This window comes from Vipera ursinii, assembly GCF_947247035.1.
Source record: "Vipera ursinii genome assembly, chromosome: 1".
In the NCBI taxonomy this organism is placed as follows: domain Eukaryota; kingdom Metazoa; phylum Chordata; class Lepidosauria; order Squamata; family Viperidae; genus Vipera; species Vipera ursinii.
In genome coordinates, this window is record NC_139512.1 from 117565475 (window position 1) to 117581400 (window position 15926).

General features: G+C 41.3%; 1 protein-coding gene across 2 annotated transcripts in view; it reads left to right on the forward strand.

The window, feature by feature from the left end:
- The window catches only part of GRK2 (G protein-coupled receptor kinase 2), a 45425-nt gene that overhangs the window by 14137 nt on the left and 15362 nt on the right, over positions 1-15926 (forward strand). Inside the window, exons 3-11 of one of the 2 annotated variants that reach the window (XM_083350638.1) lie at positions 1528-1601; positions 3840-4046; positions 5679-5753; positions 6531-6592; positions 10802-10853; positions 11490-11581; positions 13636-13735; positions 14525-14603; positions 14729-14859. In XM_083350638.1, the coding sequence (XP_083206764.1) occupies positions 1528-1601; positions 3840-4046; positions 5679-5753; positions 6531-6592; positions 10802-10853; positions 11490-11581; positions 13636-13735; positions 14525-14603; positions 14729-14859 (872 nt within the window). The remainder of the gene's footprint in view (positions 1-1527; positions 1602-3839; positions 4047-5678; positions 5754-6530; positions 6593-10801; positions 10854-11489; positions 11582-13635; positions 13736-14524; positions 14604-14728; positions 14860-15926) is intronic. The other variant, XM_083350639.1, reaches the window with a different exon arrangement.

Consider the following 15926-nt stretch of genomic DNA (forward strand, 5'->3'; position numbering starts at 1 on the left):
TACTGAGCCATCAACTAATCATGTGAATTGGGTTTATATAGCAGACTAGGCAACGTTCACTAGTTTCTTGTTCAGTATTTTATGTGAACCTAACCTGTATAAGTAATTTACAGTTTAGAGCAGGGGTGTCAAACCCGCAACGTCACGTGAGTGTCACAACGTATCACAACTTTTTTTCCATTGCCGGCAGTGGGGTGGGCGCGGTTTCTCCATGACACATCCAGCCCACCAGCCAGGAGTTTGACACCCCTAGTTTAGAGGGACGTTTAAATACAACTAGTTGGGCTAATTCACTGAATATTAGTTAAACAATCCATGGATTAGGATTATTCACAGGTTCTAACATTTTCAAAAATGATACAGTTATATAGGTTAGGAAGCTATAGTTAATCACTTATTGTGATTGATAAATAGCTTTCCAAGTAGCTCTAGGTATTTGCTTTTTTAAGATTATTGGAATCTTAGAACATTTGTGACTCATGACCAACAGTTGAAGAGGAACCAACAAGCCTGAGAACTGTCATTGAGATTTTACTGATATTCTGTACATTTAACAAGCATTGGACCTGCAAAAATTAACCACGGGAACCTTTTCCTGGCATAAAGATCAAATAATTGAAGAAAGAAAAAAAAGCAGGCAAATCTAATGACATCTTATGATTTTCCACAGTTTTTAATAGAACTGAAATTATATGGCTTTTATAGAAATAAAAATATTTAAATGTTTCTTGTTAGAAATCTCAGACTTCTATCCTTCTTTCTTAGGACTAGATGTCTGTGGTTTTCGGCTTTGTCTAAACCGAGGCTGCTTGCTACTGGCAGCAATCATCAGATTTTTTTTTTAAAGTAGGCTGATGCATGATACATAAATGATTCCAAATTCGTTAATTTCTTCCTATTATATTACTGTTAAAAGACTAGTAGTAGATCTGGGTTGCAAAATTCTGGATGACTGTAAAACGACAAGCTAGCAATACAATATTAGACAGATTTTTCCAGTCCTGTTCTGGCAACTGTTAAAAATTGCTGCTGATTTACAGAAAAATTGTACACATTTTCATAAAAGATAAATATATTGGCAGGGATAAGCAATGGCAGGTAAGATGAAACCTTTATTTTTAGAGGCAGTAGATCAGTCCTTTGATAAATACAGTATGTGGATAGTTATCGTTATCATTCATCTTCTGGGATTGTCCACCCAGAAACATGGAGTTCACATCTCATATCAATCCAAATTCCATCGATGATACGGTTTAGTATGCAAACCATCGTTTATGTTTTAGTTTGTGCAAATCAATTGTAGCTTAGTCAAAAATCAATATGGCCATTGTAGATCATTTTATAACCATTTTCAGCATTATCCTATTCTATGTGTTATTCAGTTTGTCCCTGCATATATTAAAGGTATAAGTAGTCGAGGTCCTTGACTACTACAAATGATAAATGAGACTAGGAGCAGTTTGTTGACTATGTAGAAGGAGTTAGTGGCATATGAGTTTCATATTGCTGACTTTTTGTGTATTTTAGGGTTCCTCCTATTCCGAGATTTCTGCTTGAATCAAGTAGAGGAGGCCAAACCACTGGTGGAATTCTATGAAGAGGTGAGGCACTAACTACAGACAAAAAAGTATTCTAGTATTCAAACATTGTCACCTTCTTTAGCCTACCCACAAAGAATACATTACATTTTGAAATGGATAGAGATGTTAGAGACTGTTAGCCTACACTTCCCTTGGGAGGAGGAGGGTATAAGCATTAAGAATGAAATCAAGCTGAAAAGGGTTCCCGAAAAGGCTTAACAACACTGCTAATGGAATAGATTTTCCTATCCTCATGCACGCCCCTCCATTCATATTCCCCAAGTCTGCTCCTGAAGCTTGGAAGAAGCCAGATTGGGGCCGTGGGTAGTAGGAACCCATTTGCAAATTACTGAACAGAGCCCTTTGCTTTGATAGTCTTTATAGAACAGAATATTTCTTTTATACCTAGGCTTCCTAGAAACAACTAAGAGATTCCAAGCCCCCTTTACATATTGAAGATAATTTGGAGATGAAGTGGCCTTCCTTCTTGAATAACTGGAGTTTTGTTCATGCAACAGATGAAGGACCCAAAAGAACATTAAATCATAGACCTCCAACTGCAGTTTAGCTACAATTTTAAATAAGCAGATTGACAAAGCCTAGTAGCTTTGTCAAAACTGTTATCCTCTCAGCAGCAAACTGAGATATAAATCATTGATAATAATAACATTCTGTAAGATGTTGTTGGTTGGAGAATATGATACAGAAAAGTATAAGTATTTATGTACATGTGTCTAAGGAGTTGGTGATGTGTTATGTGGGAATGTTTGTGGTTATAGTACAATGCATGTAGACCCCAGTTTGGGAAAAGCTGATATGCTTCACCTGTCTTAATTAAAAATAAATCATAAGCAGGGAAGAGAAGAAGTGGTAATTACTTTTTTTTAAAATCCCATTTATATCCCGCCCTTCTCCGAAGACTCAGGGCGGCTTACAATCTAAGAAGCACAAATCAATGTGCTTAGCAATAATTATAATTTTCAGTGCACTGCTGAATTTCTTAATCACAGTTCTTGTCCTTTTGTCTTTCTATCATTATTATATAATTATTGCTTCCACACTGTTTTTGTCATCCCTGTTGTGGCCTGCACCTTCCACTCAAACCAAGTAAGCTAAGAAAATGAATCTCGATGGCCTATTTCACAGGTCGGCAACCTGCGGCTCCCAGTCGCCCGGTGCGCACGCACCTCTTCGAACGGGCAGTGGAGAGTGGCACCGCCCGTTCCGAGAGGTGCACGCGCACCTTTCCGAAGGGCGGAGGTGCGCGCGCACCTTTCCGAAGGGCGGAGGTGCGCGCGCACCTCTCCAAGCCGCCGCCGTCTTGTCCAGAGACCTGCCGTGTTCGTCAAACATGGACAAACGCGGCAGCTGTGCAAACGGGATGGCGGCGGTTTGGAGAGTGCACGCGCACCTCTCCAAGCCGCCGCCGTCCCATCCGGAGACCTGCCGCGTTTGTCAAACATGGACGAACACGGCAGCTGTGCAAACGGGACGGCGGCAGTTTGGAGAGTGCGCGCGCACCTCTCCCAAGCCGCCGCTGTCCAGAGACCTGCCGCGTTCATCAAACATTGACGAACACGGCAGCTGTGCAAACGGGACGGCGGCGGTTTGGAGAGTGCGCGCGCACCTCTCCAAACCGCCGCTGTCCCGTTTGCACAGCTGCCCCGTTTGTCCATGTTTGACGAACGCGGCAGGTCTCGGGACGGTGGCGGCTTGGGAGAGGTGCGCGCGCACTCTCCAAATCGCCACCGTCCCGTTTGCACAGCTGCCCTGTTTGTCCATGTTTGACAAACGCGGCAGGTCTCCGGACGGCAGCGGCTTGGGAGAGGTGCGCGCGCACTCTCCAAACCGCCGCCGTCCCGTTTGCACAGCTGCCGTGTTCGTCCATGTTTGACGAACGTGGCAGGTCTCCGAACGGGACGGCATGCACCTCTCCAAAGGGGAGACCCGTCACCGCGCAGGTGCCTCCCATTTTGCGCATGCGCAAAATGTTTTTTGCGCATGCGCGTGAGTGGATGCACGCACGCACGCTTTTTGCAGCTCCCACTTTTTTGTTTGTGTGATGGAACCGGTTCTGAGTGGCTCTTTTCCTTTTTCCGGTTGCCGACCCCTGGCCTAGTTCTTAAGCTGAACTTTGGAATTGTTCAGGTTTAGACCGTGGTATCTGTAAATGTGGCCTTATCTACTGAACCTTGAATTTTTTGTGTGAACAAGCACATTATCTTACATACCCAATATTACCTTGCCTGTTCTCTCCAGATCAAAAAATATGAGAAGTTGGATTCTGATGAGGATCGAGCAATTAAGAGCCGCCAGATCTTTGACATGTACATCATGAAGGAACTGTTGTCCTGCTCTCATGTGAGTGCTTCGGACACTTGCTGCCATGTGAGAGAGTCTGAAAAGGCCCTTGGGAATGGGCAGAAAGGCTGCTTCATAATCACCTTGAACGAGATCCTTGAAAATGTAAGGCTCCCCAGATTAAGTAGGAGGAGCTAGACCACCATCATGATACCCTCTCACAGGCAAAATATTTTCTAAGGGTCACCAAGTGGCACACATAGTTCTGTTGGAATGGCCTATCCCAGCTCTTTAAGCTTTCTCTGTGGCCTTTTTTTCCCTCCGCTGCTGACAAGCAGTGGCTCTTTTCCTGTTCAGGGCTGATCTTGTTATGAATGAACTGCTGGCAGCCACCTAAATAGTTCCTTTTGAAAAGCAGTGTTCTTGCAGCAGCAGACTGACAATTCTTTCAGCTAATTCTGCTCTCTCTTCCTGTTTGTATCAGGTATACCATAACAAACAATATGGAATTGTCTGTTTCCTGTCCTCATCGCACCACATTGACTGTAGAGCAGAGGCCCCCAACCTTTTTGACATCAGATTTTTCTGCAGACCAGAGAGGGTGTGGTTTTGTTGCTGCCTACATCCCATGGATGGGGCTTAGCTTGTTTGTGAGGCCTAGTTGCTGGCATGCCGTGGCCCTGTGCTGGTCCATGGACCGGGTGTTGGGGACCTCTGCTGTAGAGGGAGCAGGGGGATGCATTGTGTAATGGTATCACATCCCATTGTGTCTTTATTGGATGTAGGAGGAAGAGGCATAGAAGCATCAAAGAACAGTAGAAAATATCTAACTCAGTTATTGGTATCAGATTCCTAATGTTGAAATCAAACAAGAATAAATAATTGATAGATGCTAGTGAGAGCAGTTTCAAAATTCAGGAAATAAGCATTGCAAAATGCTTTTCTTCCTCCTAAAAAGCCCTACCTCAGACATAGAACACCAACTTTGTGTTCAGGAATTCTCAAGATCAGTTCTTGGCAACTCCAGTTAAGAGAGTCAAGTAGCTGATAATGAGGAAGACTCATTATCAACTTTAAAGACTTTGAGAGAGACTTTGAAGAGTGTTGTCCATCATCCAAAGTAAGCAAAATTAGGCTAGATGGATGAATAAACTAATTTGGTATAAGGCACCTTCCCATATAGGTGGGTGGATGAGCGTAAATAAGAGGTTTTCAAGACTGGAAACAAATGAGAGCTAAACACAGGAAAATTTTATCTAGGCCACGGGTGTCAAACTCACGACGTTATGTGACGTGTCACGACTTTTTTCCCATTGCTAGCAATGGGGTGGGCCCGGTTTTGGCGTGACACATCTGGCCTGCCAGCTGGCAGTTTAACACCCCTGATCTAGACAGTCTGGAGATAAGATACTGAACACTATGATCCAGAGAGTAAAATAGAATAGGTAAAAGTGGCTACCAAACTGCAGGACTGAATGTGGGATAAAGGGACAGTAACCTGTATATTTGCCTGACTTCAGCTGATTCTTGTTCTGCATTAGTCCTTCCTATTTCTCTGTAACCAGCTTCTTTGGAAAAATGCTTTGGCCCTTAGTTCCCTTAGCAAAAGGATACTAAGCAACAAGATTAGAAGTCAAGATTAGAACTTAAGACACACACACACACACACACACACACACACACACAGAGAGAGAGAGAGAGAGAGAGAGAGACCTGCCCTACCAGGTTTTTGTTTATCTTACTAAATTAATTATCACCTATGCATTAGGTTCACTTGTTTTTCTATATCCTTTACAGCCCTTCTCAAAAACAGCCACAGAGTATGTGCAAACCCGTCTGAGCAAAAAGCAAGTGCTGCCTGACCTGTTTCAGGTAAGTCCCTTTCCACAGATGAAGTCTCTGAGCTCACAGAAAATATCATTTGCCCTTCGATTGGGATGCTGCCTTTCCTGTGAAAAAGTGAGACAGATCTGTGCAACATAATCTGATTTTTCTCAGTCTGAACCATAGCTTATGACATGCTTTTCCTCATACTGCCACATGTAAAGAAACGTGACTCTGGCAGGGCCCATCTGTTTTACAGGTAGTTTTTGCTTAGTGACTGGTTGTTTAGTGACTATTCAAAGTTATGATGCCCCCCTTCCCCAAAGGTATTTATCACCCAATTCTGGAGTTGTGAGGGCACATATACACACAGAGAGACACATATACACAGAGAGAGACACATTTCAGATACTCGACAACTGGTTTGCCTTTTATAGCCAGTTGCAGTAAGGTCACGTGACAAGATTTACAATGGGGCTTTTGCCAAAAACTAGCCTTTTTGACCGATTTTCAACAAAAAACATCCATAGGAATACATTTATTTACTTTACGACTATTGTGATCGCTTAACAATTGCCACAAAAAGGTAATAAAATTGGGTCTGTTGTCTGGGTGTCTTGAGTTTACCACCATCATGATTTACAATGAAATTATAGGCTCCATTACAGCCATAAGTCACCTTTTGCTGCCAGTGTGCTTGCATTCCCCTGGCCAGGGACGTTAGTATCTACAATTGGAACTATTCAGAAGAGAAAAAGGGAACACGTGTGTGACAAAGATAATACATAGGTTGTTGGTATTTAAGTTTGTCTCCTCTTTTGCCAGCCGTACATTGAAGAGATCTGCCAACGTCTGTGTGGGTCTGTCTTCCAGAAGTTCATTGAGAGGTGAGTCCTGAGGAATATAAAATCTTTTTAGAGGTTACATTAAAGTGATGCTGTTAACCTTCTTTGATTTTCAGCCAGATAGCTCTGATTTTTTTCCCTGAAGACTTTTTTTCCCCTCCAGCATTTAGTTAGCTACCTTTCAAATCCAACTCAATGTATTTACATGGCCCTCACTGAGCTTTTTAACAGTTTTGTTCTGACAATCCCCCTTTAGAAGCTCTCTATGAAGCTTTTAAAAAGTAATATTCTGAACATCTTGGAACAGTAGTGTTGTTGGACTACATATTTACTTTGGGTATATAGCAACTTTCCCTTGAGGCTCTTGATATGTCTTGGATTGCTGTCCCATTATCTCCAGGTAGCATGCGTCTGTTGCTTGCTTTTTTTTTTTTGAGGTAATCCTTGTTTGAAGAAAGTTGAGGGAGAGAACCCCCAATTAACACTTAGAGACCTTTTCCCAAGGGAAGTTATTGAGGAATTCCACTAAGATAAGTCTTTAAAAGCAATATGGAGAGCTGAATATTCTTTGTATTCATTGTTGAGTAACTGGGACATATCTTTTAAAGCCTGCAGATCTACATAGGAGAGAGATCCCTTGAACAAAGTGAAAGAGCCTTCAGAATAAATATAGATAATTTATTATCTATATTTGTGAATATTCTCTCTCTCTCTCTCTCTCTCTCTCTCTCTCTTTCTCTTTCTCTCTTTCTCTCTCTCTCTCCCCCCCCTCTCTCTCTCCAAATCTTACCATATACGATAGTACTATAGAAGCCTAATATGGTTTTAGATCAAGGTAGTAGTTATATCTTTAGAGCCAATTGAAGGTTTACTATGATGGAATCTCAAAAACATTAGTCATAGTGGGCCATCATCCAAAATCTTTGTGTCATTTAATGTGATGTCAGAGTAGATTCATTGGCATGGATAAAGCTGAGATTTTTCATAGCCTATTCTTAATTCAGAGCTTTAGAGCCAATATCAACATTTTAAATGTATAATAATACTGGTGTGTTATAGATGTTACTTAACAGTAGAAAAATCACATTTATAGTGCACTGGTAAAAAGAATTGTTGGCCACCTACCTGGCTGTCTAAATTTTCCAGTTAGCATGTAATCTAAGAACCGCTCCTCAGTATATGTTTTTTGTTTTTGTTTTTAATAGAGAATGTGACCCAGCAGTTTTGTGGACAAACAATTTTGGGCCTTCAACACTCAAAGTGTTTGTCCATAAAACAAATTGCCATCAAGTAGGTCTCAGAGGACCTTTGAAGATCCCAATCCTTTTAAATTTGGCTCTATGACAAGAACATCCTTTAATGATTAAAAAGACTATTGGACAACCTTCTATAAATGCAATAATGGGTGAGATTTCAGTAATAGCATGAAAACCAAATATCCATTTCTTTTAGACTGTCTGCACAATTATTAGGCAAGTAAATATTTTGACCATATCATCATTTTCATGCATATTTTCCACCTCCATGCTGTATAAACTTGAATGCTTAGTGGATATAAGCATATCAGGTGATGTGTATTTGTGTAATGAGGGAGGGTGTGGCCTAAGGAGATAAACACCCTATATGAAAGTGTGCATAATTATTAGCTTCTTTTCCTCAGGCAAAATGGGCCAAAAGAGAGGTTTAACTGACTCTGGAAAGTCAAACATGGTAAAAAGTCTTTCAGAGGGATGTAGCACTCTTGAAATTGCTAAGATATTGGGGCGTCACAGAACCATCAAAGGTTTTGTTGCAAATAGTCAACGGGGTCACAAGAAACGTGTTGAGAAAAAAATGCACATTAACTGCCAAAGATTTGAGAAGAATCAAACGTGAAACCACCAGGAACCCATTATCTTCCAGTGCTGTCATATTCCTGAACTTCAACATACCTGGAGTACTCAGAAGTACAAGGTGCTCAGAGACATGGCCAATGTAAGGAAGGCTGAAACCCGACCACCACTGGACAAGACATATAAGTTGAAACGGCAAGACTGGGCCAAGAAATATCTCAAGACAGATTTTTCAAAGGTTTTATGGACTGTTGATATCAGAGTAACTTTTGACGGACCAGATGGATGGGCCTGTGGCTGGATCAATAACGGGCACAGAGCTCCACTTTGACTCAAACATCAGCAAGGTGGAGGTGGGGTACTGTTATGGGCTGGTATTATTAAACATGAGTTAGTTGGACCTTTTCGGGTCGAAGATGGACTGAAACTCAATTCCCAAACCTACTGCCAGTTTTTAGAAGACGCTTTCTTCAAGCAGTGGCACAGGAAAAAGTTTCCATCTTTCAAGAAGACAATGATTTTTATGCAGGACAGTGCTCCTTGCATGCATTGAAGTACTCCACTGTGTGACTAGCCAGTAAAGACCTTAAAGATGAAAGAATAATGACATGGCCCCCTTCCTCACCTGACCTAAACCCTATTGAGAAATTGTGGGCCCTTCTTAAACGAGAGATTTACTGTGGAGGAAAACAGTACACCTCTCCGAACAGTGTCCGGGAGGCTGTGGTTGCTCTTGCACAAAATGTTGGATCATCAACAGATCCAGAAACTGACAAGACTCCATGAATGGAAGGCTTATGTCTTTATTGAAAAGAAGGGTGGCTATATTGGTCACGGATTTTTTTTAAATGTCAGAAATGCTTACTTGTACATTTTGATATGTTTGTTTAGTATTCTCTCTTTAACAGATGCAAATAAATGAGTGAGATGGGCAAATTTGCATTTTTCATTTAGTTGTATAATAATTCTGCACACTAATAGTTGCCCAATAATTGTGCACACATAAATATTCTCCTGAGAAAGCCAAAACCTCACTTTTACTTTCTTAGATATTCAGGTTTGAGGTTTCTTAATATTTTGGATGGACTGAGAGCACTGTAGTTGCTCAGTACAAGAATTAGCCCTCCAAAATACAACTTGCCTAATACTGGTGCACACAGTGTATTTTCTGTTTGGATTTTTTCAAGTCTCCTGATAGTCACATTCTAATTACGTGACATTTCATTTATTTTAAATTTTAGTCATTTTTCTTTATTCGTGTCAGAAGCACCTTCAAATGTAGACATATAACGTTCAATACTGAGCAGGTAAAATAAGCATAAAATAGGTCACAGAGATATAGCACATATAAAAAGTATGTAAAATAGATAGGATTAAAACTAATGACATTCGCCCAGTATTGTGCTACATGGGCAACATTTTCTCTCACCAGCATGAGGCTTTTCTCTGTATAAGTTGAAGAACATTGTATGCATTGTAGCATATGTGAGGTGGGTTGTTCTCCACATTTACCCAATGTGGTGGTGGGGGGGAGGGGACATGAAAGGAGCCTTCCTGAAGTTTGCATTGTTTTGGCAATCAGGCGTCCTCTGGGCAACGTTGTCACTGGCAAATCCTTTCAACCCAGAAGCACTCTACAGTCTGAGAATTTTAGTCATAATTTTCTCCCCATAGATCACTTCTTCCTAATCATTACAAAAATTCAAGGTACAAGGTGTTTCCATCACAGATCTTGGGAGAGTTATAATTTGAGACATGAACATGTTTGACATGGTAGTCATGTCATCTTGGGCTGCACTTAACAGGAACGTTGTCTTAGTTTGAATGTTAACCTTTCCCTCAAGCCTTGAACCCTGTACTCAAAACCACCTCCTTCAGCCTAGACAAGGAGGCAAGTAGGATAATGCAGGCAGTCAAAATTGGCTGAGTGTTAGACTGATCAAAGAGATAGACTATAGACCAAGACTATCTCCACTGCTTAAGTTGCTATATACAAGATAGTCAGATAGACATATTTGGAAGAGGTAAATATCTCCCCCTTCGTCCAGTTAGATTTTAGTGGCATGCTGTTCCATAATTTGATATGAAGATAATCTCCCGTTAACCAATCTAGCATATGTTAACTGCACCTATATACTAAAGGTAAGCATCCAAGTTCACTTAGCTGTGGGGAAATGGCATTAGGATGTCTGAATTACTGCCTTTTTAGCTCCCATTGCTACAGTGTCCTCTGGTTGTACTGCCTTTATAATGCTTCCTATATTCTTTCATTGTTGGTATAATGGAATGGAAATCTTGTAAATAGTGATTTTAGCTAAAGGATCCTCTGACATAAGGATGCACTGATTGGGGACTGAAGTCAACTGCAAGAGAAATTATTTGTGTGTGTTTGTGAGTTCTGTCTTTTATTCTGTTTTAGTGACAAATTCACACGCTTCTGCCAGTGGAAGAATGTGGAGCTGAATATCCATGTAAGTGCCTAGTATTTGGAGGGCATTTTTGAGGTTGTGATAAAACTATCATGAGACACTAAGCATAGAGTTGCCAATAGTCACTTTATTATAGCATGCAGAATTTACAGGATTTGCAAAGCAATCGTAATGCAGTGTGAAAGGAGAGCCCATCCCTAAAAAGCTCCTCATGTTGGTAGCTAAAAAAAAATAATAATTGATGTCTGTTATTCATTTGGTAAATGAACTAGATAACTGAGTGTTAAGAGAAATGATCCAGTGTCATGCTCAATATCTTAAAACAGGAACAGATAATCTTTTGCTTTGGAGATGTTGAACTTAAAAATTCCACTGTTGTTGATAATGCTGGCATCTATCAACATCTCGGAAGTTACAGGTTATCAGTTTCTATTTGAAGATCTGAGCTTAGCATACACAGTGACCCCTCTTTTAAATCTAAAGACTCACAAGCAATGGTGACCAAAATGAGGCGAAGTATGTGTTGAAAGTAATTGAACTCCAGTGACAATTAGCCTACAGTTATGAATGCGCTTGGATGGCGCTATGAAAACAAAATCATGCACACTTCAGGTTAACATTCTTGGTTTGCTTTCTCTTCTCTTATTTTTTTAAAAAATGCTGTTTCATGGGATCTAGCTGACCATGAATGACTTCAGTGTCCATAGGATCATCGGACGCGGTGGATTTGGAGAGGTCTACGGCTGCCGGAAAGCAGACACGGGCAAAATGTAATATATGGGATTGTCTTGTCATGCTGTGGTGAGAATTGTAGGAGAGCTAGTCAAGAATGAGGTTCAGCTTCAGTAACTGTCAGTTCCCAATTCCTTTTCGATGTGATAATTTAATTGTTGATAGTATCCTTGCCTGAATCTTACAACTGGGGAAAGTTATGAGGTGGGCCCTCAGATAGCTCTGGCCTGCTACCCCCCACAGGTTGCACTAAAGACATGAGCCTTTGCTTGACCCCAGTGGCAAGTAAACTTCCTAATGCTTTTCTCCAGCTTGGTTTTATTTTCGAGATAGACAGAATATTTTCAGCACCAACTCAAGTTTTTCAAGATATAGATGAATTGCTGAAACAAAACAAAAAATCCATATATACAATCGGTATCTCAGACTTTATTATAAAATATTTTATTCAGTTCTAGAACAAATCATTGCAATCCGACAATCATTTTGGAACAGCAGAAGCAAAACCCATTTATTCCGGTTTTCAAATGAAGCAACATATAGAGAAATCCCTGCAGGATTTTTTGGAGCGAGTAGGGCAAGACTGCTACATCTTACTCCTCTCTCCTCAGCAGCTCCCAGTGCAGCTCATTCCACCAGCCTGCTCATTTGCTGCCCCTCTCCCAACATCTTCCCACTGTCATTGCCAGTCTCCTTGGCTTAATTCGCCAAACCACTTCTGCTGCCAACAACTGCATTTTGGGCCATATCTAGAACAAAACAGCTTCGTTTTGATCTGTAGAAACAAACCTCCAAAATCTATGTTTCACATTAGAGGGAGACCAGCTGTTCTATGCACATCTCTTATAGTTAAAATGAAGACAAGCAGCAGAACCAGTTGAACAAGATGCAAAATAAGAATAGCAAAAATATCCAGACAGATTCAGATGGAGATCTTTCAGGCATTCCCCCACCCCAAAGTTATGTTTCTCATCCATTAGCCACCCAATAGTTCCTTTCAAGTTGAATGACCATAAAGAGAATTCTGCAGGATAAGAGAAATGTGCTGGTCCCAAATATAAATATGCACATTGCTAGCTTTAAGGTGAACGATAATTGCCTTTTGTTATATTGGCTTGCAGGATTCAAGGAGGTGTTTTGCCTTCTCACAATAATTTTTGCCTTGTTTATCTCTCGGTTTGCTGCAATGCACTCTATGCAGTACTGTCTTTGAAGATGCCTCAGAAATTTCAGCTGATCCAGAATGCAGCAACTTAATTAAAGGCACATCCCAATCTGCCCATTTTTGGTGAAATCCATATGGCCTCAGCCCTCCAGGGTTTTGCAGCAGGCTTTGGGCAGATACATCACAATTGCTGTTACTCCTTATAGTTGGATTTTACTAAAATTGATTTCTTTCTATTGTTTCTCAGTGGTAAAAGAGTAAATTGATGATGACATAATATATATGTATATATATATTTGTAATCTTATTTATGCAATGGCATATGCAAACTGCTCAGTGTCTAAGGAAGCATAAGTATCACTAATTTAAGAATATTCCAGCTTCCTTTAAAACCTTTACATTTCCTCTACAATGTGTCCCTTTTGGACTTGATCATGTGCTTCCTTATTGCTGCCTTGGAAAATGTCCCTCCTCTAAACAAGTTAATTCAGTTATTGTCCTGCCAGGCCATATATAAGGCAGAAAGAAACTGACTGCTTTCCCTCCCTTCCACATCCTGAGCATGAGCCAGCAGGAAAATTACCAGAGAGTTTTCCAATTGTTGGCAAGCTGGACAGTTATTGTTTAGGGTTGTTATGGAGATAAAAGGAAAGCTTGGAAAACATAGGATAATGTAGGGGCATCTGCGATCAGGGAGAATGTGTTTTCGTTCTAAATATCTGAAGTTCCTAAAGGGGAGGACAAGTTTCCCTTCAGAAAGAGCAAGACAAGGATATCATGAGCTTCATCGGAAGAAGTGCCGTCACAGGATTATGTTTGGAGGAACATCTGCGGGGATGATTTCAGGGATAGGAGCATCATCAGATACTTTTGGCAAAAATTTAACACGCTGATCATTCAGTGTCTGACCTTTTTGTTTCTTGATAGGTACGCCATGAAGTGTCTAGATAAGAAGCGTATTAAGATGAAGCAGGGGGAGACATTGGCTCTGAATGAACGCATCATGCTGTCTCTTGTCAGCACTGGGGTGAGCTTGGCTACTCTTGTGAGGAATTGGGAGAAGTGGAAAGAATGCCCAAGCTCTGAATCTACATCATAGAAGTTATTGGCGGGCAGAAGGGAGAAATCTAAAAACATTCAAGTGACGGTTTGGGGACTTGAAGTCAAAGCTGGCATGGGTGAGGTAGATATTTTGCTGAACCCCTCTGTCGTGGAGAGGGAAGAAGATGTGAAAAGGAGGTAGTGTTGATTTGTTGATGCTGGGAGTGTAACCTAGCAGCAAAGATGGTATGCAAGTATGCCACAACGTTTATGCCAGAAGAGGTGCCGTGCAGCATGTCTGAAAATTAGAGGAGAGTATGTGTTGTGTATGGAGTACGCTGAAGAGAGAAAGAAGGGCAGGAAGGAATGATTCTTTGCATGTAAGAAAAACAAGAGGAGAATACCTACTACTGTTTACAGGATGGGGTTGTGGGAAAACAAGCAGGGTTACTATTGGTGCAGGCACACTGCAGAAATTGTGGAATATAGGGTCAATACAATAGCTAGCACTAGTTTGTGAGGCCAGAAACAGTGATTTATTGTACAATTTGTTGTCACAAGATTGTAAGAAGCAAGCGTAAGTGTACTACGCAGTTGAATGAGTTGGGTAATAAGTGTGAACACAGGATGTATTAAATTGTAGAATGTACAGCAAAGATGCCAGAGGCAAACTGCATGAGAGTGTGAGCTGAAATGTATCAATATATGGTGTGCGCATGCATGCAGTTTCTTTTTTTTTTTCCTGTTGTAACTTTGTTCTTTGGATCCCTGCCAGGATTGCCCCTTCATCGTGTGCATGTCATATGCCTTCCAAACACCCGACAAGCTCAGCTTCATCCTGGACCTCATGAATGGTGAGAGCCAGGACCCTGCCTCTAAGAGCCCCTTCTTCTCTGCCATCCTCATGTGCTTTCCTGAAGAAATCCTCCCCACCCCCGGCTGTGTCTTGTTCCATCACATAGTTCTTTCCTCCTTGCAGGGGGTGATCTACATTATCATCTTTCCCAGCATGGCGTCTTCTCGGAGACAGAGATGCGTTTCTATGCAGCAGAGATCATCCTGGGTCTGGAACATATGCACAATCGCTTTGTGGTTTATCGTGACCTCAAGGTGAGAACATCCACCTCTTCTAACCAATCCCATTTATTTATTATTTATTTATTTATTTAGATTTATATACCGCCCTTTCCCGAAGGACTCAGGGCGGTTTAAAAGAAAGTCAATACAAACGTTAAGTTTCTTCTATCTCTTTTGGTTTGTTTTGCATCATCTGATCCATCGGGTTCGCTATTGTCTCATAGGCTTTGAAGTCACGGCCCGGAAATGTACAACATCCCTTCCATTCATCCAGGTAGTCTTGGAGATCAACCGGCATGTTGCTCTGATCTGGGTCATCCTCTAGAGTTAGATCTGAAGCGCTGTTCAGTAGATCACCGTCCTCTTTCCCCTCATGCGTCATTGCAGTAATTTCCATACTGTCATTGTCCCTGATATCTGGAATGCTGTCGGATAAAATGTCGTGGACTATCACCGGTTCCAAACCTGGGGTGTACCACTTGGCTCCAGAAAACTCCAGGACGGTATGGAAATTACTGCAATGATGCATGAGGGGAAAGAGGACGGTGATCTACTGAACAGCGCTGTATAACAGTCCAGCAGAGCCACCCTCACCATTACTGGCTTTATTTCACAAAGGGAGTAGATTGCTGGTATTCAGTGGTGAGGCTTCCATATCTCCTTCCTCTCTGCAGACGAAAGGCAGTTTTCTCAGTGCATTCGGATTTCTTCCATCTCCTATTTAGGAGCCAACATGATGTGGCTGATTTGTGATCAGAGAACACTTAAAATCAAGCTCTGATGTCTCCTTTAGAAAATGGATTCTAAAATCTTGACCTTCCCTAGTACCTCACATTCCTTTTCTAAGTATTTTGGAATTATTAAAATATTGACGTCCACTCTTCGAGTCAGAGCCACTGCTTCCTATAAAGTAGGGTGGGATCATGTTTTGTTGCTTGTTTTGTATATTGCAACTTGATTGTGCTCCTCTGTAAACCTAATCTATCCACTGTGGGAGCTGAATTCATCATTTGGAAAATGTTTCTTCAGTTCTCCTGCAGAGATTTACCTTTATTTGGCTGATTCCAAATGGCTGGGGCAGAGGCTCAGGTCACAGCATG